Source organism: Myiozetetes cayanensis, unplaced genomic scaffold, assembly GCF_022539395.1.
Source record: "Myiozetetes cayanensis isolate MyiCay16 unplaced genomic scaffold, myiCay2020 scf29, whole genome shotgun sequence".
NCBI lineage: Eukaryota > Metazoa > Chordata > Aves > Passeriformes > Tyrannidae > Myiozetetes > Myiozetetes cayanensis.
Window position 1 is genome coordinate 6,883,804 of NW_026087510.1, and position 21,618 is coordinate 6,905,421.

The window sequence follows — 21,618 nt, forward strand, 5'->3', positions numbered from 1 at the left end:
GCGGTGGCGGACAGCGAAGCGGCGGCAGAGGCAGAGGCCGGGAGGGGCTGCCGGTCCAGAGGAGTGAAGGTGAGCAATTGCCAGGATGAGGTGGGACCCTCCCCTACGCGTGGCCCAGACGGCCCCTGCCTTTGGGAGCCTGTGAGGTTGGTTTCAGTGTGTGCTGCCCTGAGGGGACCTTCCCAGTGCTTGGGGGACAGCTTTGCGACATGGTGGGGGTGAGGGGAAGGGGCTTGGCTGCCTTGGCCCCTGTCAGGGCCAGGTGTGGGACTTGTTTGAGGTCCCTACCCCCCGGGGCACTCTGGGAGGGGTGCAAGGAAGGAACTGCAGGCAGTGAAGTTGGAAAGACCCTGTTAGCCGTACAGCTGGTCAGTGCACAATGCTTTAGGGGTGTGTGGGTGGACTGGGAGCCAGGTCTGGGTCTGGTGGTCCACATCAATGGTGAGTTTGGTGGTGTGGGAGCCCCCAGAGCAATATGGTCTCTGTGGGAGGCTGGGCAAGGCTCTCCCATCCAAATCCTGCTGCAGCTGAAGGGCAGTTGGAGGGGGAGACTGTGCTTGGCCTGAGGCCACCTCTGCTGTCCCTGAATCCTCTTGGGGAGCCTGGGAACAGTGCTGGCCTGGCCGGACCCTGCTCCATGGCTGGACCTTGTTTACTCCAGCTTCCTGCCACGTTCCTGCCACAGCCCCTTCAGCTGCTGCCCGAAAGCCAGAGGAATTTGGCAGCCCCAGAAGGTCCAGCTGCTATGCCGAAGGGCCGCCCTCTCCCCCATTCCTCCAGCTGCCCTGCAAGCTGCCAGCCCTCTCTGGGCACCAGGCGCAGGCTGCAGGGGGGCAGGTCCCCTGGCCAGGCACCACAGGCAGCTCAGACATGAGGCAGCTGCAGGGCAGCACTGCTGGGTGCTCTTTTGGTAATTCCTTGTATGTTTGGGTTTTACTCTGTGGTGCTATGTGTTGGTATGTGGGGGGCAGCAGGGCAGGGCCCCGTGCAGGGGGATGAAGCCACAGGATTGCACAGCAAGGAATCCTTGCTGTCAGCCAGACACCAGAAAGAGGAATCCTTGCTGTTTTGGAGAGGGGATGCCTGTTTTGGAGAGGGGATGTTCCCCTCTCCCAGCAAACACAGGGCTGGGTGATGAGTTCATGCCAAGGGCTGAATTCAAGACCCACCAAACCTATCCTATGCTATTGTCTGTGAGATGTTATTAGTGGGAGTCACAGATGCTCCTCACTGACCTGAGTCTCTGGCCTGCAGTTGAGAAGTCATCATTGGACACAAGAGCGTTTTTAGAAGCAGCTTTCCACTGTGAAGCTTTGAGGGGTCTGGAGCTCATGATGGAGGTTTCCCTGTCTGTGTTGCCGTGCCTGGAGGCACATGGTGATGCTGGGGTCGGTGCTTGAGCTGCAACAGTGGTTGGGACTGTATATGGTGTCACCAGCCTTTGGAGCTGGCTCACCTGGGGGAGCGTTGGGTGCAGGAAAGCAGGGCTGTATGCCCTCCCTGACCTGAGTACATGGTGGGCAACTCCTAGTCTGTAGGGAGCCCGAGGTGTGATGCTGGCAGGGCCTCTACAGGAGCACAGCTGTGCTGCAGTGGTGTGGGAGCACTTCCCGGGAGCGGTGAAATCAGCGGGTGTGGCCGGGATTCCTCGGCTCCCGCTGGAGCTGCCTGGCGGCTGATTTACAGTGGTGTTATTGCCAGGATCGTGGCGTTGTCCTAGCAACCGCAGTGGAGCCCCCACCGCCCCTTCCCTGGGTGGGATGGGGCCGGCTGGGTCTCCTCTGCTCGCTGTGGGTCAGCCTCAGACCTGGAGGTAGCGACCAGGAGCAGGCTCCTCACTCCCCTCTGGCTTTGTGCTGGAGACAGGCTCCCCCTTCCCAGCTGCCGCCGAAAGGGCTGGTTGTTTACCGGGGCAGAGGGTGTGGGAAGGGGTGAGCGCGCTCTAAGTGCGGTAGCAGATGGGGAAGCAAGCAGGCGGCCAAGTTGGCCGGAGGCTGCGATGCTCTGCTGTGTGCACCAGTAAGCTCGGCCACTCCAGCTTCCTCCCGTGACTCACCCGGCCACGAGTGGGGAGGAGAGGCCACGGCAAGGAGTGCCATGTGCCTGTCTCTTCCATGCTGCATCCCCAGCATGGCTGACACCGCACGGCAGGGTCTACCAGGCTGTGCTCCCTCGCGAGTGTGCCCTGGCCAGCAGCACACGATGCAGCTCTGGGGTCTGCCTGCCTGCTGCTGACAGCTGGCCGTACTGGTGGGGGGTGAGGCAGAGCGTGCTGTGCCCAGGTTGTGGGTCTGGGGAGTCAGCAGTAGGTCGGGAGGAGTGGACTCCGGAGCACCCCCTGCCCGTGTGGGCTCGGGGCAGACAGGCAGGTCGCAGCCTGTGGGCAGTGGGGTGCAGGGGCTCGCCGGGAGCGCGGTGGGGCAGCGTGTCTGTGTGCAGCCCGCCCTGCGTTGGCAGGGCCCCCGCATCGGAGGGGCTAGGCGTCCTCCCAGGTGAGGCTTCTGGCTGCGCCGGGAGGAAGAAAGGGGCTTTTGTCCTCCAGGAGGCTGAGGCTGAGTGGGCAGCCCTGCGCGCGGGGTGCACGGGGACCGTGGGCTGTTTGGCGGTAACCGAGCCCGACCCCTTGGCATTTGCTGCCTTCACCGCTTCCCACGGCGGGAACAAGCAGCGCGTTCTGCAGGCGGCAGTGGGAGAAGAAAGGCTGCCTTGTCCATCCCAGCAGTGGGGCGCCGGCTGGGGCGGCCGCGCTCCCGCTCCGCATTCCTACGGCAGAGCCGCCTGGAGAGGGGCTGCATCCCCAGCGGGACTGGCTGGGAGGAACGGCAGGCGTCCCTTGCGTGGTGAGGAGCCAGTTGAGGGGCTCTGATGGAAGGCAGTGCTGGGGGACAGGGTGCATCGGGTAGAGGTAGGATTCCAGAGTCACCCTCCAGCTCATGGGGAGGCAAGCCTGCTTGCGGAGTGGGGGGTGTTGGGTGGAGAGTTTGGGCAGCAGGAGGTGGGCAGATGATTGCCCAGGGGATGGGGGTCCACCATAGTTTTCACCTGGTCTCACCAGTACAGCTGTGCTAGGAAGGGGTTAACATCGGAGCAGGATCCCACCCTGGCCCCACTCCCTTCCCATGTAGCAGCCTGGCCCCTCCTGGCTTTTCCTCCTTTCCAGACATTGTGAAGGGCCTGGGTGCAAGCAAGGGGTAGGGGCTCAGCTGGGCTGCAGGGTCTCCAGATGCTAGGAAATGCAGCATCCCAGTGCCTGGGGGACATTGGCACCCTGCCTTGGAGGGTCCCACTCGGCTCCAGGACCAGGTGGCAGGTAAGGAAAAGCAGCTGGTGGGCACTGGTGAACTGCTCTTGGGGTACTGCATCTCTGCTTCCCCCTGTCCCAGCTCAGCTGTCCCCATTCTGCGTGGGGTGGCTGTGGTCCCCAAGGAGACCTTGCTGTGGGGCAGCCAACTCTGGTGTCACAGGAGACACTTGGGCTTCATCCCAGCCTTGGATCCCACGCCTGGTGTTTTCCAGCATTTCATTTTTTCCACAGTGTGTAACAGCCACTCACTCGCCCCCGCAGCTGAGCCCAGTGCTGACCGAGTTGCGGGGGTCCCTCCGGGGGCTGGTGGAACAGCAGGCAATGCTGCCAGGGGCTGAGCCTGGGTCTCCTCCTGGTGGCCCCTGCAGCAGGATCCCTAACAGGGAGAGGACTCCCTGGTTAGGCTGCACGGGAAGGGTTAAGCTGCACTTGGCCAGTCCTGGGCGGAAGGGAGGGACATGGGGAACAGCCGAGGGTAAATTTAGTAACCCTGGAGCATCCCGACATGGCGTGAGCGCCGGGTGACGGAAATCGTTCCTTCCCAAGCTGCCTCCCACCCACGCAGAGAATGAGTGGCAGCATAGCTGCTCCATGGGCAGCCAGCCCCACTAGCCGTGGGCCTGTGTGCCACCTCAGCAGGGACATGGCACAGTCAGCCGAGCTTGTGCACCCTGAGCTGCTGCTGCTGCGGGGCTGTGTGGGAGCAGAGGTGTGTGCCTGGGTGCTGGGGAGGGGCACCGGTGACACACTTGGCGGTACCAGGGTTGTGCCATGTGTGGCAGGCAGGTATTGCTGGGGACAACCAGATCCTGTGCTTGTGTGTCTTTGTCCACTGGTAGCCTTTGAGGGTCTGGTTGCCCACCACTCTTGATGTTTAGGGTCAAGGCCTCCCCGAAACTGAGCACATATGCTGTCTCCTTCTAGTACCATGTCTGTCCTGACAGCTGGCATGTATGTGGGTTTCCCTGGTCAGATGGGGATGTGTGCCTTGCCAGGCAGGGATGCTTGCTGACTTCAGGCAGCTGCTGACACGGTGGAGATGGGAGCTCAGGATGGGCATCCTGTTGGTGGCAAATGCTGGTTTGGAATGGGTAGGGTTTATGCTCAGGCTGTCGTCTGTGATGTGCAGGAGGAATACATAAAGGCCATGCCCATTGTGGTCACTTGTGCTGCCATTCTCTATTTGTTTTGGCAGCAGCCTGTGTCCAGAAGCATCCGATATCTCCAGGCGAGCAACATGGAGGCATCTGGCAGGACCCCCACCAGCCCAACCCACAGAGTCCAGAATGTCATCCAGGTGAGCACACAGGACCACAGGGGGATCTGGCTGGGAGCCCTTCTCCTCCACAGCCAGCCCTACCAAGGGTGCTGTCCTCCAGCCTCTCCTCACCCCCAATCCTGTTATGGGATCGTCAGCAAAGCCCATTGAGCTAAGCAGCTGGTAGCTCAGATCCTCTTAGATGCAGCCCAAGCCCCAGAGATCTCCTGCTCCCAGGGCAGCTCACCTCTGCTCCCCAAGGTGGATAGCACAGGCAGGAGAGAGCCCTTATCTCCTGTGCCTTGCTGGTGGATGGTCCTGCTGCCGTGTGGCTGTGCCTGGGCATTGACCCCACTTGTGCATGTGGCTCTTCTGGAGCAGACCAGTCCACTGAGCTGTGCAGGGGAGTGAGTTGCATCCATGGGAGCTGTGAGCATCCTTCCCTCTCCTGCAGAACAGCCCTCTGGACCTGATTGACACGGGCAAGGGGCTGAAAGTGCAGACGGAAAAGCCTCATTTGGTGAGCCTGGGCAGCGGCCGGCTCAGCACTGCCATCACACTCCTACCCCTGGAGGAAGGTGAGTGATGGCTGCCCAGTGGTCCCTGAAGGCACGCTGGTGGCAGGGACACTGAGCTGTCCTCTCTGCTGGCAGGAAAGACCACCATTGGCACGGCCATGACAGACATTGTCCTGCAAGGCCCCGGGCTGGTGCCTCAGCACTGCTACATCGAGAACGTGCAGGGGACGCTCACCCTGCACCCCTGTGGCAACATCTGCGCCATCGATGGTGTGACTGTCCGGCGGCCCACACGCCTCACCCAAGGTAGGAATGGATGGGGTTCACCTGGGAAGTTGTACCATCAGGTATCAGGCTGTTGGCAGAACCATCCTGTAATTGCATATTCCAGCTGGGATGCTCCTGCCTCTGTACCCTGGGCTGGCATGTTTAAGAACAGTTAGAGAACCGGCTTTGCCAAGTGCAGCAAGTGAGGTGGGGAGGGAGAGAGCCGGGCGGGCTTTGGAGAACAAGGGGAGATGCTAAGCCGGGTTTTGAAAGGGAGATGACAAAGGAAAACACCTCAGGTATCCTCCCGAGGGATGGCTGCCGGGACACGCCGGTCTGCCTGAGCGGCTGGAGGGCTTGGACCCTGCCGGTCCCCCATGGCCGCTCCTGGGGAGCATGGGCAGAGTCAAGGGCCCCTTCCCCCGCCATCCGGTCCCCGAACGTCCCGTATCCCGCTTTCTGGGAATGAGTCTCCGCCGGGTCGGGCCGGGCCGGGCGGGGCGGGGCGAGGCCCGGCCCCCCGCCCCTCCCCGAGGGCGGTGCGGCGCTGCCCGGGCGGCGGCGGCGGCGGCCGCGGCGGTGGTGGTGGTACGGTGAGTGGGGTTCTGCGGGGCCACGCGTGTCCGCGCTTGGCGGGGGGATTCGCTCCCGTCCCTCCGCGGGTGACAAAGCTCCGGTGCCCCCCGCGGGCGGCAGCGTTGCAACCCCCCCCGCCTGTCTCCGTCCCTCCACGGGGAGGGGGGAGCCGCCCGCGTGGGCGCTACCGCGGGCGTCCCCGCGGGGGACAATGGAGCCACGTGGCCGCCGGAGAAGGGGCGCGACGGCTCCGGCGCGACGGTCCTGCCAGGTCCCGCCGGTCCCATGGTGGGTAACGAGGGCCAGGTGGGCTGTGGGGTGCGGGCAGGGGTCAGCCGAGTCCCCCGTTCTACTGCCCACGGGGGCCTGTGGAGGCAGGCAGGGTTACGGCGGGGAAGGGAGGGCACCTGTGCCCAGCCACAGCTGGACGAGCCGTGGGGCTGCCAGGCCGGCGCTCGGGGTGCGGGTTGGGGTACCCTGCTTTGCCGGCGCGACGCGTGGTTCCACTGGTGCTGGCACGCGGGGAAGGGGCAGGGCAGTGATGCCTCTCGACAGAAGAGCCGCTGACGGGCCGGGCGCCGGCACTGCCACCTGGCAGGCAGGATGCCCTCGCTGAGCCGGGGTGAACAGGACTCGTCCCGCGCTGGTACTTGGACAGGGGAACCAGGCCCCCGCGGCGGCGATGGCGGTTAATCTGTATGGCCTCTCACTCGCCTTGCTGCGAGCCTGGGCTGACGGGTGCTCCAAAAACACATACCCTCCGGCGAGGGATTTTCAGCTCTGGCTGTTGGTGCGGAGCGAGCCTCTCCCCGGGGGCCCTGGCAGGCGCTTCAAAGCAGGGTGTGTCGGCAGCACCGAGCCTCTCAGCCGCCCACTGCTCCCCGCTGCCAGCACGTGGCTTCCTGGCATCACAGGCAGTGGGTGAACGGGCAGTGGGCAGCCCACGGCGCTGCACCCTGAGCTGCCTTCCTCTGAAGGGCCACTCGGCAGCCTTGCCCCAAAAGGGCTGCCACTTTGGGCCAAGAAGAAGCGCTTTGCGGGCAGTGACAGGAGCTATCTTGTCTGCAGCTGGCAGACGCGCAGGCCCTGGAGTGCCGCCAACTCCCCCTCGGCCCCCGGCAGGGACCCCAGCTGTGCCTGCGCCTGCGACGCACTGCCGGCAGCTGCCGGGGAGTGACCTGGATTTCAGCCTTCCCCTAAGCCTCTGCTGACAACAGGAGCCTGCTCCCCTCCCGGGGGTGCATCTTAGGGCCAGCAGCGCCCTGCTGCCTCCCTGTGCTGGCTCCTATCTCCCCTCTCTCCGGCGTCGCTCTGATACTGCCAGCCAGCAGCTGACGCCTCTCCTGTCTCCCAAGGGTGCACCATCTGCCTGGGCCAGGCCACTTTCCTCCGCTTCAACCACCCTGCCGAGGCCAAGTGGATGAAGAGCATGATCCCGGCGGGGGGCAGGAGCCCAGCGGCTTTCTACGGGCTGCCAGCAAGTAGGTAAACCCCCTTGACCCAGGCAGGGTGAGGCAGATGCTGAGGTGCTCCCTGACCTGCACCATAAGCCTTCCTGGTGCGTGATGCTCTCCCAGCCCTGTCCTGCTGGACTCCCAGCCCTCCCACTTGGCAGTGGGGCTCATACCTGGCTGCGGATGTGCCGTCCATCGTCTCAGCATGGTACGGCAGCTGCACTGATGTTTGTTAATGATTAATATAATTTCAAAGAACGTGTCTGCGCGGGCATTGAGGCAAAGCTCTTGCCCCTGCCCAGCCTGGCCATGGCAGAGCCATCACCCATCGGAGCCCCCCTGGCTGCCTGGAGCAAGTGTTTACATGCCAGGGCGGATGTGCCAGGGCTTCGAAGGCCATTTCACTGACTACTGTCCTTCATCTTGCGAGCTGCTTATCTTGCTGTGTCTGCCTGTCTGTGGGGCAATGGGTTGAGTGCCAGAGCTGTGCCTGGTTCTTGGGGATGTCCAAATCCCAGGCAGTGATTCCTAGACTGGTAGCCTTTCTCCCTGCCCTGACCAGCACGCCCTGGCACGGGGAGAGGAGCTTGGCAGCCTCCCCATGCCACGTGTGTGTTGGGAAGGCAGCACACCCACAGCTGGGGGACGGGAGGAGGGACGTGGGGAAGTGCTGAGGCTGAGGAGCATCATACAACTGCAGAGCATCCTGTGACTGCACAGCATCTGGTGCAGGCCATGCGTGGTCCCTCTCTCCCACACGGGACTGGATGGGATCACACAGATAGGGCTGTGGCACATCTCTCCAGGAGTGGAGGCACTGCCAGCTGCTGTGGGGGAGCTGCTGGGTGCCAGGGGGTGACGCAGCCTGGGTGGCATGCTGTCCTGTCTGGGCTCCGCGCCTGCCATGATTCGCTCGTCCCCTGAGTGACAGGCACATCGGTGCTGCGCAGGGAGGACAGGGCAGCCCAGGCAGGGGCACCCTGCCCAGGGGCACAGGCAGACTGCGGGCAACATGGCAGTGGGTCCGGACACACTGCAGGTCAGCAACTTTTGGCTGTTGCATCTCTGACCCCTTGCTGGGGAGCTGGAATGTGCCAGGGGCAAGTGGTGGGTGCCAGTGGCTGGCGCAGGCAGCTACCTTCCAGGGACTGGGGCCGGGAGCTGCGACACGGGGATGTTAGAGTGGGTGGCTGGGCTGTGGTCTCAGGTTTCTGTCTCCTGGGTGATGGGCCAGCGGGATTCCAGCCTCCTCCCTGGCCCTGGTTCCCCAGCCAGAGTGAGAAAGGGTGGAAGTGGGGGTGCAGGCAGCTTGAGGTGCAAAGAAGAGGGGCTGCGACCCAGTTCTGGCTCTGTAAGGCTGCATGGAGGAACAATGCCGGGTTGACCTGTGGGACCCCAGCCCAGGCAGGGGCCATGGCGGGGGTCACACCACACTGACTGCCTGCTCCTGTGTCTCCCCGCAGAGCCTGAGGCCCTGGTGAACGGGGGCCACCAGCCGTCAGAGCGTGGGTGTCCCAGCCATAGCTCCCTCGTCAGCTCAATAGAGAAGGACCTGCAGGACATCATGGACTCACTGGTGCTGGAGGAGCCGGCATCCCCTGGCATCCAGAAGCCACCAGCCTGCGGCCAGTCCCCCCTCTCCCCTGTGGTGAACGGAGGTGGACGCTGCCTCCTGTCCCCTCCATCCAGCCCCGGCGCCGCCTCGGGAGGCTCCAGCTATGAGAACTTCTCTCCGCTGTCCTCCCCAGCCAGCAGCAGCAGCTACACCAGCCCCTCGCTCAGCAGCCAGGAGCAGGGGCCACCCGTGCCCCCCCTTGTCCCGCTCCGCTCCTCCAGCTACAACCACACTGTGCAGCCACCCACCCTGCCCAGTGGGAGTCCCACTGAGCCTTGGCCTGTTGAGAGGCTCAGCGACCATCGGGCAGGCAGTCCCCGGCTGACACCCAGGGTGGCACCGCGGCCACGGGTGGCCCTGCAGGAGAGGCCCCCGAGCCCCTTCCGTGAACTGCGGGACTCCCTGGTGCCCAGCCGACAGGCTTCGAGCAGGGCAGTCCCAGAGGCCCGACTGCAGCCCCCTGAGAGCCCACGGCTGGCTCGGAGGAACATGGAGAGCATGCGGGAGCTGCCCCCCCTGAGCCCCTCCTTGTCACGCCGGGCCACCAGTTCCCGGGCAGCTCCTGATGCCCCCTTCCCACAGGCCCGGCTGGGCAGGGAGGTGCCTGGCAGTCCCCGTGCAAGGCTCAAGGGCTCGGAAGAGTCGAGAGGTGCTGGGAGCCCCTCGCCCCCACTGCTGGCAGAGACCTCCACACGCCGCCCCAGCTTTGGCACTTGCCTGAGCCCAATGTATGGGCTGAGCTCACCGGCTGTGCCCTCGCCCCATCAGAGCCCCCGTGCCCCCAGGAAGCCTTTGGGGGACCCACGGCTGCCCGTGGGGCCACGAGAGCGCAAGAACAGCATCACTGAGATCAGTGACAACGAGGATGAGCTACTGGAGTACCACCGGCGGCAGCGGCAGGAGCGAGTTCGGGAGCAGGAGATGGAACGCCTGGTGAGCCTTGGGGTGGAAGGGGGGGACACATTTGAGTGTGGGAAGCCCTCTTTGCAAACACCTTTTGTTATTTGCTACTTTAAAACCCAGCCCTTGCCTCTCGGGGATTTGCTGCAGCTGCCAGGCTGCTGACTTATCTGAGGGGATTATGGCCAGCAGCAGCCATGGGTGCTCAGAAGCTCTATGGGACTACAAAGCCCCCAACTTGCAGCAGCCCAGGGAAGTTACTGGGGTCGGCACGGTTCTGGGGCTGCCATCAAGAGCCAGTGGTGCCCCTGGCTTTGCAAAACTATCCATATGTTGTCCATCCCTGCCAGGGCCAGTCTGCTGGCAGCAGTGCTGTGGCTCTTGTGGGTATTGCGTCTATATTTAGGGCCAAGGGAGGTTTTTATGGAGCTGGCAGCTGCCTGGGTGGGGTTTGCCCGTGTCTCTGCTGGTCCTGGAGGCTGAGCCGCCAGTGCTCTGTTTGCTCAGCCCTGACTCACGCCCAGCGCGGGTAGCTTGAGTCACCGACTGGAAATAGCAGAGGTGTTCAGCGGCCGGTACTGCTGCCTGTAATTAGTCCGTGTCCAGCTCCTGGCACATCGTGTGCCTGGATCTTGTGGGGGGTTTGGGGAGGCTGCATCATGCATTGTGTTGTCCCCAGCCCATCCCAGCATGCAGCAGGGCAAGGAGTGAGCCCATATCCTGGTGCCCACCATCAGCACGGAGTGCCACGGGCTCTGGCCGTGACACGTGCTGGGACAGGTGCCATGCTAATGGCTCTCCCCCACAGGAGCGGCAGCGCCTGGAGACCATCCTGAACCTCTGTGCTGAGTACACCAAGACGGACAGCACTGAGCCGGGTGACGTGCCCCAGCTCCTGGCTGGTGATGTGGATGCTGGCCGGCGGGTGCCCAGGGGTGCCGTGCCTCTGGGTCGTGCAGCTGAGGAGCTACGGCAGAGGGAGAGCCTGGTGAGATCAGATGAGGAGAACTTGAAGGAGGAGTGCAGTAGCACCGAGAGCACCCACCATGAGGTAAGGGGACAGCTGTGTCACGCTGTGCTGTGCCATGCTGCACCATGTCATGCCAACCAGCCCTCTCCACAGCACGAGGAGTTGACGGGACCCCGGGCCAAAGAGGCGCAGCGGCTGGAGGAGGAGCGTGCCAGCGTCCTTGGCCGCCTGGACCAGCTGAAGGGCCGTGTCAAGGAGCTGGAGCAGCAGCTGCAGGAGACATCACGAGAGGTGAGGAGTCAGTGGACGCTGCCAGGTCCCCTGCTGCTTCCTGCCCTCACCAGTCAGTGCTGAATTCCATGGGCATGAGCCAGATCTAGCTGGGGCAGCCATCCTGATGTGGCTGTGCCTGTCCAGGCAGAGATGGAGCGGGCGCTGCTGCAGGGTGAGCGGGAGTCAGAGGCGGCACGGCTGCAGCAGGAGCAGGAAGCAGTGCAACAGCTGCAGGAGAAGCTCTCCAGCCTGGATGCCAGCATCCGCAAGGAGCGGGACAAGGTGAGCCTCACTGCAGGTTTGCACTGTCACCATCTGCGTCTTACCCTCCCTGGCAGTTGCAGCCAGTGCCATGATGTCCCAAGCTGCAGTGTTCCCCTGTAGACATATTCTCCAGACCTTGGGCTCCACACAGGCTTTGAGGAGCAGCCCCTCTGGTTTGTGTTGTGGGGAGATCTGTCTGTCTGTCAATCTCCCTGGGGCTGGTCCAACAGCCCTGCCAGAGGAGAACTGGGCTGATGCTTGGGGAGTTTTTCAACTGCTGCCTGTTGCGCTGGCAGGGTCTGGCAGGGAGACTTGTGGGGGGCTTTCCAGGTGGCTGCTGCCCGTGGTGGGCAGTGCTGAAGTGGGGGCCTTGGTGTTGCCCATTCCCTGCCCTTGCTGGGGAACTGCATCTTGTGGCAAGATGCCTTACTCAGCTGCATATGCACAAGTGAAGGCAGCTGCTGCTGTGGTGTTCAGCTCGCTGGAGATGGCTGGGAAACCACTGCAGGTGTTTAATTCATCTCGGTGTCTGAGGAGGATGTCCTGGCCCCCTTTTCCTGGAGTCATCTGTGGTGCAGTTACTGCCTGAAGCACCCATGCCACTGCGTGTTCCATATGCTTGTCCCAGCTGCTGGTTGCTGGCCATCCCACAGTGTTGCAGGCAGTGTGGCATGACCTTGGGTAAGCTGCTCTGCAGCAGGAGAGCTGCTGGAATCCAGCTCCCTGCTGCCTGAGGCCAGCGGTCCTGTGCAGTCTGTACCTGGGTCCCATTGGCAGCTCTGTGCCACCATGATGTGGCACCAGCGTCCCTGGAGCCCTGGCTGGCCCTATGGCTGTGGGTAGTGGGGCTGTCAGGGTGTCTGTGGCCCTGCAGAGCAGCCATCAGCACCTGCCACCAGTACCCCCACAGTGTTTGGGGGTTTTGTTCTGATTTTGGTCTTCCAGTGCTTTGTAGGCATCTTCTGTAGCCAGGGACAGCCTTGTGCAGAGCCAGAAGAGGACAGGGAAATCCCCATCCCATCCTCTCTGCTGACCTGAGTGCCTGCTTTCCTAACCCATCTGCACTACTCACACTAACAGTGCCTGCTCCAAACTCTGCCATCACCTCTGGCGTCTCTGCATGCCCAGGAGCCCCTAGGCACCCTACAGCCCCTCTTGTGAGGCACCTGCCTGTGCCAGCCCAGCCTCCCCACCAGTGTGCCCCCTTATAGCCCTTTTGATGCAACCCCCATCTCCGTGTGGAGCATTGTTCCTTGCAGCAAGCATTTCCCAATGCCAGGTCCCCTCATGGTGCTGCAGGAGGTGGTGCCCCTAGACCAGCCCCTTGTTGCTGGCCACATTTTACTGCTTCTGTGGCCGTGGGAGGCAGGGTTGGGGTCAATTTCCCCTCATTTCAGGCCCAGGAGCAAGTGTTTGCTCTACTGCTGACTTGACATAGCCTGAACCACGGCTGGACCTCAGCCTCCTGTTTTCACTGCTGCCCTGTGGGCAGCCCTCTCCTGCTGATGGATGAGTGTGATCCATGCCCTCAGGCTGCATTCAGGACCTTCAGTGCTTTAACTGGCAGCATTTCAATGGTGAGCAGCACTTAACAAAGCCAGTTAGTGGTAGTTCGGAGGGTGCATGTGGTGCAGCTGTGTGCAGGATCAGGATGACTTTATCCATGCTATCAGCATTGATCTTTTTGCTGCCTGTAAGTTTGTTTTTGGAAACACAGGGCTGAGGTTGAGGGCTGGCTGTAACCGCTCTAACACTCTGTGGCCCCAGCTCCTATGTCTGTTGTTCTCTTTCGCGATGCTCCCTCCCCCTCCCCCTGGCCCTTCTGTAGCCACCCCAATGCTCCTCTCACTCTTGCTCTAACTCACAGCTTCTGCATGGCGTCCATCTGAGTAGTGTGTTTTCTCTTTTCTTTCTTTCTCTTTTTCCTTTTTCTTTTCTTTTTTTTTTTTTTTTGTTTGTTTTTTCTCGTTCTCCCCTGATTCAGGAAAGGGCAAAGATTGATGCTGAAAGGAAGGAGCTAGAGCAACTCCGGGCGCTTTACCATGAGTCGAAGAGTCACCTTGATAAGTGCCCCGAGTCAATGCGGGAACAGTTGCGGGAGCAGATGCGAAGGGTCAGTGTCTCCCCCCACCCCTCCCGGACCATGGCCCACCTCCCTCCGCTCCAACTTAGGCCAGCTCTTCCCTGCCAGCCGGGGCTGCACTGGGAGCATCACACCCGGGCTGGAGGCAGCTGGCACCGGGCACCACCGTCCTGGTAAGCTTGCTGCTCGCCCGGGCCCGGGGCGCAGGGGTGGCTCAGCAGAGCTACTCGGGACCGGGCAGGGCACGAGCACAGACCCTGCCCTGCAAAGGAGGGCAGGCTGGGGAGCCTTGGGGACCACCACATCCTCGTCTGGCTGCCTCCTGCCATTTCCTGAGAGTGTTTACTTACACAGCACTGTCAGTTTATGTTACTGCTAGTGCGCAGAGTTTTTTCCCGTTATCTGGTATTTTCCGGGAGCAGTTGACTTTCCTCAGCCCATGGCTAGTGCCTGCCCAGCTAAAGCCCCATTGCCACAGCCTGCTCTGGGCAGGCACTCCCATGCTGGTTGTGGGTTGGGTGTGTGGCAGGCAGGGGTGGCGATGGAGCGGTCCTGGTGTATGAAAGCCCTCAGTAGCCACCATGCCAGCACTGTGCCATGAGAGCACCGGCTGCCTGGCTCCTGGAGCAGGGTGAAACATGTTGCCACAGGGTACGCGGTGCAATGGCTGCCAGGGTGGCACAGGCAGGCCCTGAGCTGAGTGCTCCCATGTGCTGCTCGTGCGTGAAGGCTGGGAGGACACGCAGGAGTTTGTCCAGTACGGTGCTTGTCTGTGAGGGCTCTGTTGCCCGCTGGCTCGGTGATGCAGGGATGCATGTTTGTGGTTATGCTGGCACATGGTGTTTTGCTGCCTGTCAGGGCATGGCTCCAACCCAGATGTGGTTCAGCAGGGTAAGCTGGTCTCCAAGGGCTAGGTGAAGCCCCTGTCTCTGGTGAGCTTCTCATCTCATGGGGGTGATTGCTCTGTCCTGGCCAGTTCTGGGTTCCTCCATTGCCATCTCCTGTGGAAGACACTCCTGGCAATGTCTCCCATGTTTCCGATGCCCTGCAGAAGGCAAAGCTGCCTGCCTGCCCACACCAGGGACATTGGACAGGCTTGGCCACGAGCTCTTGTTCCTGACCAGCACCAGCAGGATGTAGGGGCATGCAGGAGGTTTTGCTGTGGGATGCTTGCCTGCAGGATGAGAGGTGCCCATCCAGAGGGACTGATCCACTGTTCCCTTGTGTGTCTAAAGGAGGCAGAGGCACTGGAGACAGAGGCCAAGCTGTTTGAGGACCTGGAGTTCCAGCAGCTGGAGCGTGAGAGCCGCCTCGAAGAGGAGCGTGAAGCACGGGGCCAGCAGCTCCTACAGAGCCGGGCCGAGTGCAACCGCAGCATTGCCCGCAGGAAGGTAGGGGCAGAGGGGGCAGTTGGTCTGTCACAGCCAGGCTGTGTCCCATGGCTCGCTGGCAGCCAGCTCATCCCTGCTGCCTGCTCCCCAGGAGCGGGTGGCTGCCCTGGATGCCCAAGCTGCCCAGATTCGGCTGCAGAGTGCCCAGGAGGCCGAGCGACTGACCAGGGAGCGGAGTGGCACCCTGCAGCTCCTGCAGAAGGTAATGCCAGGATCAGGGGCCTGACAGGGGCTCCCTGACCCTGATTGTGCCAACTCTTGCCAGAGTGCTGGCAGGAAGGGTGAGCTTGGGAGGGGAGCAGCCATGGGGTGCCCATAACCATCAGCAGCTGTCTCTGCTCTCACTGTCACCTTGTGCACAGGAGAAGGAGAAGCTCATGTCTCTGGAGAGGCGATACCAGCTCGTCACAGGTGGCAAGAGCTTCCCCAAAATGTCCTCCGCTCTCAGAGAAGTAAGTGGGCAGAGGGGGCTACGGTGCCTAGGGCTGTTCTCCTGAGCCACTGTCGCCAGTGGGGATGAGCCTTGTGCACCACAAGCTCTGCTCTGCAATGGCTCCCAAGCACCCTCTGGCCAGAGCCAGGCACTCCCGGCCACTCAGTCTCTCTATGGGCTGTAGAGTTTAGGAGGGAAGGAGGGAAATGCAACAGGGCAGCACGTGGGCCAGCACTGCTTCAGGTCCCACCCTTGCTGGAGAGCAAGTATGGGGGTGTTTTGGTGCTACCACAGGGGACTTTTAGGTGGGAATGAGTCACTCTGTTGCCCTGCTCATGGCTCTGAACGGGGAGCCAGAACCAGGATGCCCTTGGGAGCTGCAGTGCTGCCAGACCTGCTGCTGGGAAGAGGGGCAGGATGGCAGAGTCCCCTTGTGCCTGCCTGCAGTGGGACTCCTGGTGCTGCCACCTTGCTTCCTGTGCCCACCTTGCCTACACGATTTTTACCCTCCAACAGGAGACCCTCCATATCTCAGAGCCATATGAGCTATTGGAGGGAACTAAGTCCTTGAGCCCCCTGCCAGCAGCAGCTGCCTCCTTAGCTTCTCCTGCCACCTGCTCCTACCCCAAGGCACAAGAGGTAACTAACTAGCGGGACTAACTGCATGTGCTTGCTCGCTTGCCCCTCCTTGGCAGAGCCTCCTTTCATAGAGTAACGTCACCCTCAGTCAGCAGGGCAGCCCAGCAGCAGCATGGCTGGGGCATTTCTCATTTAGCTCTCTGGCAGCTGTGCTCATTAACACTCAGTTGCTGATTCCAGGTGCTCTCCTGAGCCCAACGAGCATCCCAGTTCCCACTGCTGACCTTGGTTTTAACCCCGGTGTGGCTCTGTGGGGCACAGGCATCCTTGTGCTTCCCCTTGCCCACCAGTTACCCTCTGGTTGGGCACCTCCTGGCAGCATTCTGTAGGGTCCTGCTAGCCTGACTTCCCTAAAATAAGAGCAAGTCGCAGGCTTTAGCATGTTTGGTTCAGAAAGGATGGGGAAGTGGATTTTCAGCTGGCTCAGTGCAGCTTGAGGTGCCTCATCTAGTACTCTCGGGAAGGCTTGTGGCCAGGGGCCCTGGGGGACCCTGAGGTCTCTCCCCAGCAGGCACTCAGCAGAGCTGTGCTGAAGGCAGGAACATGGTGGATGCCAGCACACCCACCCCAGCTTGGGCACCACACTCTGTGCACTGGGGCTGCCGTGGGCAGCTGGGCAGGCAGTCTTGGGTCATGCATGCACAGGGAGGTTTGCTCCCACTTTTCAGTCAGTGCCATAATGCCAGCACATGAGTCTAATTCTCCTCCTTCTCCCTCGCCGTGGATTTCTAGGAGTACATGAGGCTGTCTGACGTTTTCAGGTTCTGCAGCAATGCTCATGGCCCCAGCCTGGACACTAAAGCTTCTGCTGCTGCCCCTGCTGCTGCTCAGCGCTCTTTCTTGCTTGCTGTACCTCCAGCAGCCGACGAGGTACACGCCCCAGACCATGCTCGGGTTTGCTCCCTTGGGTTGCCCGCTGCATCCCAGGTCAGGGGACTTGTCCGGCTGCAGCTGAAGGGGGAGCAGAGGCTCGAGCTGCCTGGTCTCCTTGCCAGGGTGCACTTCTTGCCTGCTCTGGATGTGGTGGCAGCAGGGCCGGGGAGCAGAGCAGGTGCCCAGCAGAGTGGGAGGGTGGCCCTTTGTCTGTTGGATCCAGTCCTGGCCACTGGTCCCAAGCAAGGAGGATGCAAAGCAGGTGGGGACCTGACCTGGTGCCCAGCACCAGGATAGCAGCAGCACCAACTTCTCTTCCTCCTGTGACATGGTGCCTTCCTTTGGGGGGCTGGAGCTGCCTGTTCATTCCTCTGTGCCTGCTTGCCCTTGCTTTTCTCCTGGTTTAATATGCTTCTCTCTGCCCAGTACGTGACTGTTGAGCAACTCTCAGGCATCCTGGGCAGCCTCCACACCCCTGCTGCTTCCTTGCTGGGCTGCACCCCTCCGGCCCTTTCATCCTCCGGCTGCACTCCTCCTCTTCAATCTCTCTCTTCTCCCTTCATCTCTGCAGAGGTTTGTGTCCTGTTTCCCTCCCTTTGGCCCCTTGTCCTCTCCCTGGGAGGTGCTGGGGATGCATGGGAAGGAGAGAACTGTGGATGAAGCTGAACAGCAGCTAAGGCTCTTGACAGCCCACACACCCCTTGTTGTCCTGTCTGCTGCTTCACTGCCCATGAGGCAGATCAGGGGGGTCTTTCTGCTTGGTCAGCTCTCTTGAGCAGCAGAGGGCTCCTACAGCTGCTGGGACTTAGCCAGGGAGTGCACGGGATCCCTGGGGGTCTGCATGTCAAATTCTGGGGGAGTGGTGCAGGCACAAGCAGAGATGCTACAGCCTTTTGTCTGTGCATCTGTCCCTCTTGCTGCATTTGTCCTTCATCCTTTCTCACGTGGCCTCTCTCTCCAGATGGAGCAGCAGCTGCCGGGAGGCCCCGCGTGCCTCCCGGCTCTTGATTTAGAGAAATGGTACCAGGAGGTCATGGCTGGCTTTGAAACCTCCTCTTGCCCTGTCTCTTCTCCTTCTTCCCCTCCTCCACTTCCAGCTAAAGCTCACTCCTCTCACAAGGCTCTCCAGGTAATCCTGGCTCCCTCTTGCCAAGGCTCAGGCTTTGGGACTGCTGGCCGTGGCGGGAGCGGGGTAATGTGGGGATGTTGCTGTGGACCCTTGCACCCTGAGTGCTGCCAGGCTCCTGCCTGCTGCCATGGGCAGGGGCAGAGCAGACCTTCTGCCTGGGGCAGGCAGCCCCTGCTTCTTACTGCCTGCAGCCCTGCCAGAATGGCACTGACATGAGGCAGGATCTGGGGAAGGGATGCTCAGCCCTGCTTACAGATGAGCCATCTGTCCGGGGGGGCTTTTGCGGTCCCCCATGTCCCTCTCACCTCCATGTCTCTGTGCTCAGGTCTATCGTGCAAAAACAGAGGGTGACGCTGGTGTCCCCAGCCCTCGGATGAAGAGTGGGACCCCCTCGTCCTCACAGCTAAACCTCTCTGTGCTGGGGCGCAGCCCCTCGCCCAAGGTACAGCTGCCAGGGGGACCCGGGCACCCTGGCCATGGGTCACATGCTCCTGGTGCCAGGCCCCGTCCCCATCCTTGCAACTGATCCCCTGCTGTCCTGCCCAGGGCCCCCCGAGCCCAGCGGGCAGCCTGCCCCGCAACCTGGCGGCCACGCTGCAGGACATCGAGACCAAGCGCCAGCTGGCCCTGCAGCAGAAGGGTGAGCTCTGGCTCTGCATCCCAGCTCTGAGGGGTGGTGGGACTTTTTGAAATGCTACCCCCACTGCCATTTGGGCAATGGAGAAGGGAGCCCGGCCAAGGGTGGGAACAGCAGCAGCAGCACTCTGGTGGGATGCAGTGCCTCTCTCACAGTCTCTTGCTCTTCCCCCCCTCTCCTCCTCCTGACCCCTCCGCCCGACGGCGTGTCTCCAGCCAAGCTGCTCCCAACAGAGCCCTTGCAGCCGGGTGATTTACCAGGTAGAGATGTGAGGCAACTTGGAGTGCCTGGAGCAGCCTGGAGGCAGCAGCATGGCTGTTTGCTGGCACCTTCTGCCATGCATAAGAGTGGCATGACTAGCCCAGGACCCCAGGTGCCTCTCAGCATCTGCTTAGGGACAGCCCCGTGCATCCCTAACGCGCTAATGCTTTGCCCAGCCTGCTCCTGCCAGCCTGGTGCATGTGCCCCCTTGACTGTCCAGGCCCCCTCCTCCCGCCTGGACAGATTGCCGTGCTTGCCAGAGAGTTATGATGGCAGCTCCCATCTCTGCCGCTACCATCCCTACCTGGCTCCAGCAGTGCCTGTGGTGTCTTCTGCCTGTGCCACCCCCTCGCCCACTGTAGTGCGTCTCTGAATGTGGCATGCCTAACTCAACATCATGATCCATCCTCCCGTGGCACAGGTCAGCAGGTGATTGAGGAGCAGAAGCGACGTCTCGCGGAGCTGAAGCAAAAAGCGGCTGCTGAGGCGCAGTCCCAGTGGGAAGCCCTGCATGGGCAGCCCCCCTTTCCCACTGCCTTCCCCCGGCTCGTGCATCACTCCATCCTCCACCACCACCGTTCCCATGGCGCTGGGCCCCGGGCTGAGGAGCTGGACCATGCATATGACACCCTTAGCCTGGAGAGCTCAGACAGCATGGAGACCAGCATCTCTACTGGCAACAACTCTGCCTGCTCACCTGACAACATCTCCAGGTAACCCTGGGGCCAGCTCCTGCAGCTGGGGTACAGCCTGCTCTGGTGGCATGCTGCTGGCTCGAGGTCCTTCCTGCTGCAGCAGCACCTGCGTCTGTCTTACAGTGCCAGCGGGATGGAGACAGGTAAGATTGAGGAGATGGAGAAGATGCTGAAGGAGGCACATGCTGAGAAGTCCCGGCTGATGGAATCCCGGGTGAGTGGGACCTTACTGGCACTGCGGCTGGATGGGGAGCGGGTCCTCAGTCCTTGGGGCTGAGCTCCTGTGTGTGCCGGCAGGAGCGGGAGATGGAACTGCGCCGGCAAGCGCTGGAGGACGAGCGCCGGCGCCGGGAGCAGCTGGAACGCCGGCTGCAGGATGAGACTGCGCGGCGGCAGAAGCTGGTGGAGAAGGAGGTCAAGCTGCGGGAGAAGCACTTCTCGCAGGTGCGAGGCAGGCTGCCACCCTCCAGCAGCCTTGCCAGGGAGGAACACCTGGCTCCCAGGGTCCCAGTGTGGGGACATAGCTCTCGTTGCCACTGGTGGGCTTTGCAGGGCTGTGTTGCTTTTCCAGGCTCGTCCCCTGACACGGTACCTCCCCATCCGCAAGGAGGATTTCAACCTGCGGCTGCACATTGAGTCCTCGGGCCACAGTGTGGACACCTGCTACCACGTCATCCTGACTGAGAAGATGTGCAAGGGCTACCTGGTCAAGATGGGGGGCAAGATCAAGTCTTGGAAGAAGCGCTGGTTTGTCTTTGACCGCATGAAGCGCACCCTCTCCTACTACATGGGTGAGTCCCTGTGCTGCCCAGCGCCCCCTCCCAATACCATAACCCCCAGTCCACAACACTTCTCTCTCTCTCTCGGGCAGATAAACACGAGACAAAGCTGAAGGGTGTCATCTACTTCCAAGCTATCGAAGAGGTTTACTACGACCACCTCCGCAGTGCTGCAAAGGTGGGAGCTGGGCACTAGTGTCTGCTGGGAGGCCCTGGAGGCATCCCTATCCTCCCACATTGCCCTCTGACAAGTGCACAGGGAGCAGCAGGGCAACTCCTGCTGGTGCTCATGGAGTGGTCCATGGCCTCTGATGGAGCCAGTTCCTTGGGGTGCCAAGGGCAGGACCCCAGTGCTAGGCTTTGGGAGGGGGGCATAGCAGGGAATGCTGTTGTTCAGAGGGGGCCAGAGCACTGATCCCATCCTACTCCCCTCCAGAGCCCCAACCCTGCGCTCACTTTCTGTGTCAAGACCCACGACCGTCTCTACTTCATGGTGGCACCCTCGGCCGAAGCCATGCGCATCTGGATGGATGTCATTGTCACCGGGGCAGAGGGGTACACCCAGTTCATGAACTGAGGGGGGGTGCTGTGCACCCCAGATCCACCACTTGGATGGACTCTTGAGGATCCCAAGCAGTGAGGAGCTTCTGCAGGGGCCACAGCCCCTGCTGCACCCTGTGCCAAGGGGTGTGCACGCCATAGCAGTGGAGCTACACTTGGCCCATGCTGGGTGGCACTGAGCATTGCCTGCTCAGCCAAGGGAGTAAGATTTTTTATGTTGACTTTTTAAAAACAACATTTATTTGAAAAAGTGCTCAAATGTAACAAGCTGCCAAAGAACTGCCAGGGCTTGAGCTTTCTGCCATGGGGAGGTGCTGGATTTGAGGCAGACACTGATAGTTGCCACAGTGTTCCAGGGAGGGACTGTGAGGCCCCCAGCTGGCTAGGACCCCCACTGAGGAAGACCCAGACCCCTCTTTGTAAACCTTTTGTAACTCCGGATCGGTGTCCCTCTTCTCCCGACCGTGCCGTGGCCGGATGGGGATTGTAGGGCTGCCCAGCCATAAAGCATTTCACAAACAAGGCTGAGCCCCTCTGTGTGGCCTCTGGCCTGGCAGCATCCAGACCAGAGCCTTCCATGGACGGGGGAACCTGGGGTGAGCTGAGGGGCTCGGGATCGGACGTGGGAGCCGGTGGGGCCCGCAGGAAGTTGCAGGAGGCATCGGCGGGGAACCGATCGGGAACAGCGGGACGGCTGGGGGCGGTGCCGCGATGCCGAACCGAGCCGAGCCGCAGCGG

At 61.7% G+C, this 21,618-nt stretch overlaps 1 protein-coding gene across 13 annotated transcripts; it reads left to right on the plus strand.

Moving 5' to 3' along the window:
• The first annotated feature begins 31 nt into the window (after nucleotides 1-31).
• Nucleotides 32-21,399, plus strand: PHLDB1 (pleckstrin homology like domain family B member 1). Of its 13 annotated transcripts, none has more exons than XM_050323126.1 (26): nucleotides 32-69; nucleotides 4,500-4,601; nucleotides 5,017-5,140; nucleotides 5,216-5,386; nucleotides 7,279-7,404; nucleotides 8,841-9,925; nucleotides 10,701-10,943; nucleotides 11,016-11,153; nucleotides 11,280-11,417; nucleotides 13,384-13,512; nucleotides 14,718-14,873; nucleotides 14,965-15,075; nucleotides 15,236-15,325; nucleotides 15,823-15,945; nucleotides 16,678-16,815; nucleotides 17,245-17,391; nucleotides 17,780-17,947; nucleotides 18,273-18,389; nucleotides 18,494-18,587; nucleotides 18,800-18,844; nucleotides 19,267-19,558; nucleotides 19,664-19,754; nucleotides 19,838-19,984; nucleotides 20,112-20,331; nucleotides 20,412-20,497; nucleotides 20,756-21,399. In XM_050323126.1, the coding sequence occupies exons 2-26, from the start codon at nucleotides 4,542-4,544 to the stop codon at nucleotides 20,894-20,896; spliced, it is 4,380 nt and encodes a 1,459-aa protein (XP_050179083.1). In that variant the 5' UTR covers nucleotides 32-69; nucleotides 4,500-4,541; the 3' UTR covers nucleotides 20,897-21,399. The 13 variants fall into 13 exon arrangements, 12 of the variants coding, with proteins under 12 accessions (XP_050179083.1, XP_050179084.1, XP_050179086.1 ...); XM_050323127.1 differs by having other exon boundaries at nucleotides 18,818-18,844; XM_050323129.1 differs by lacking the exon at nucleotides 18,800-18,844.
• Nucleotides 21,400-21,618: the final 219 nt, after the last annotated feature.

What these genes read in the sequence shown, in the direction of transcription:
- PHLDB1 (XM_050323126.1), top strand. Translation starts at nt 4,542, where the DNA reads ATGGAGGCATCTGGCAGGACCCCCACCAGCCCAACCCACAGAGTCCAG. An exon ending in GGGAGAAGCACTTCTCGCAG is followed by an intron (nt 19,985 to 20,111) that starts GTGCGAGGCAGG and finishes TTGCTTTTCCAG; the next exon opens with GCTCGTCCCCTGACACGGTA. An exon ending in CACCCTCTCCTACTACATGG is followed by an intron (nt 20,332 to 20,411) that starts GTGAGTCCCTGT and finishes TCTCTCGGGCAG; the next exon opens with ATAAACACGAGACAAAGCTG.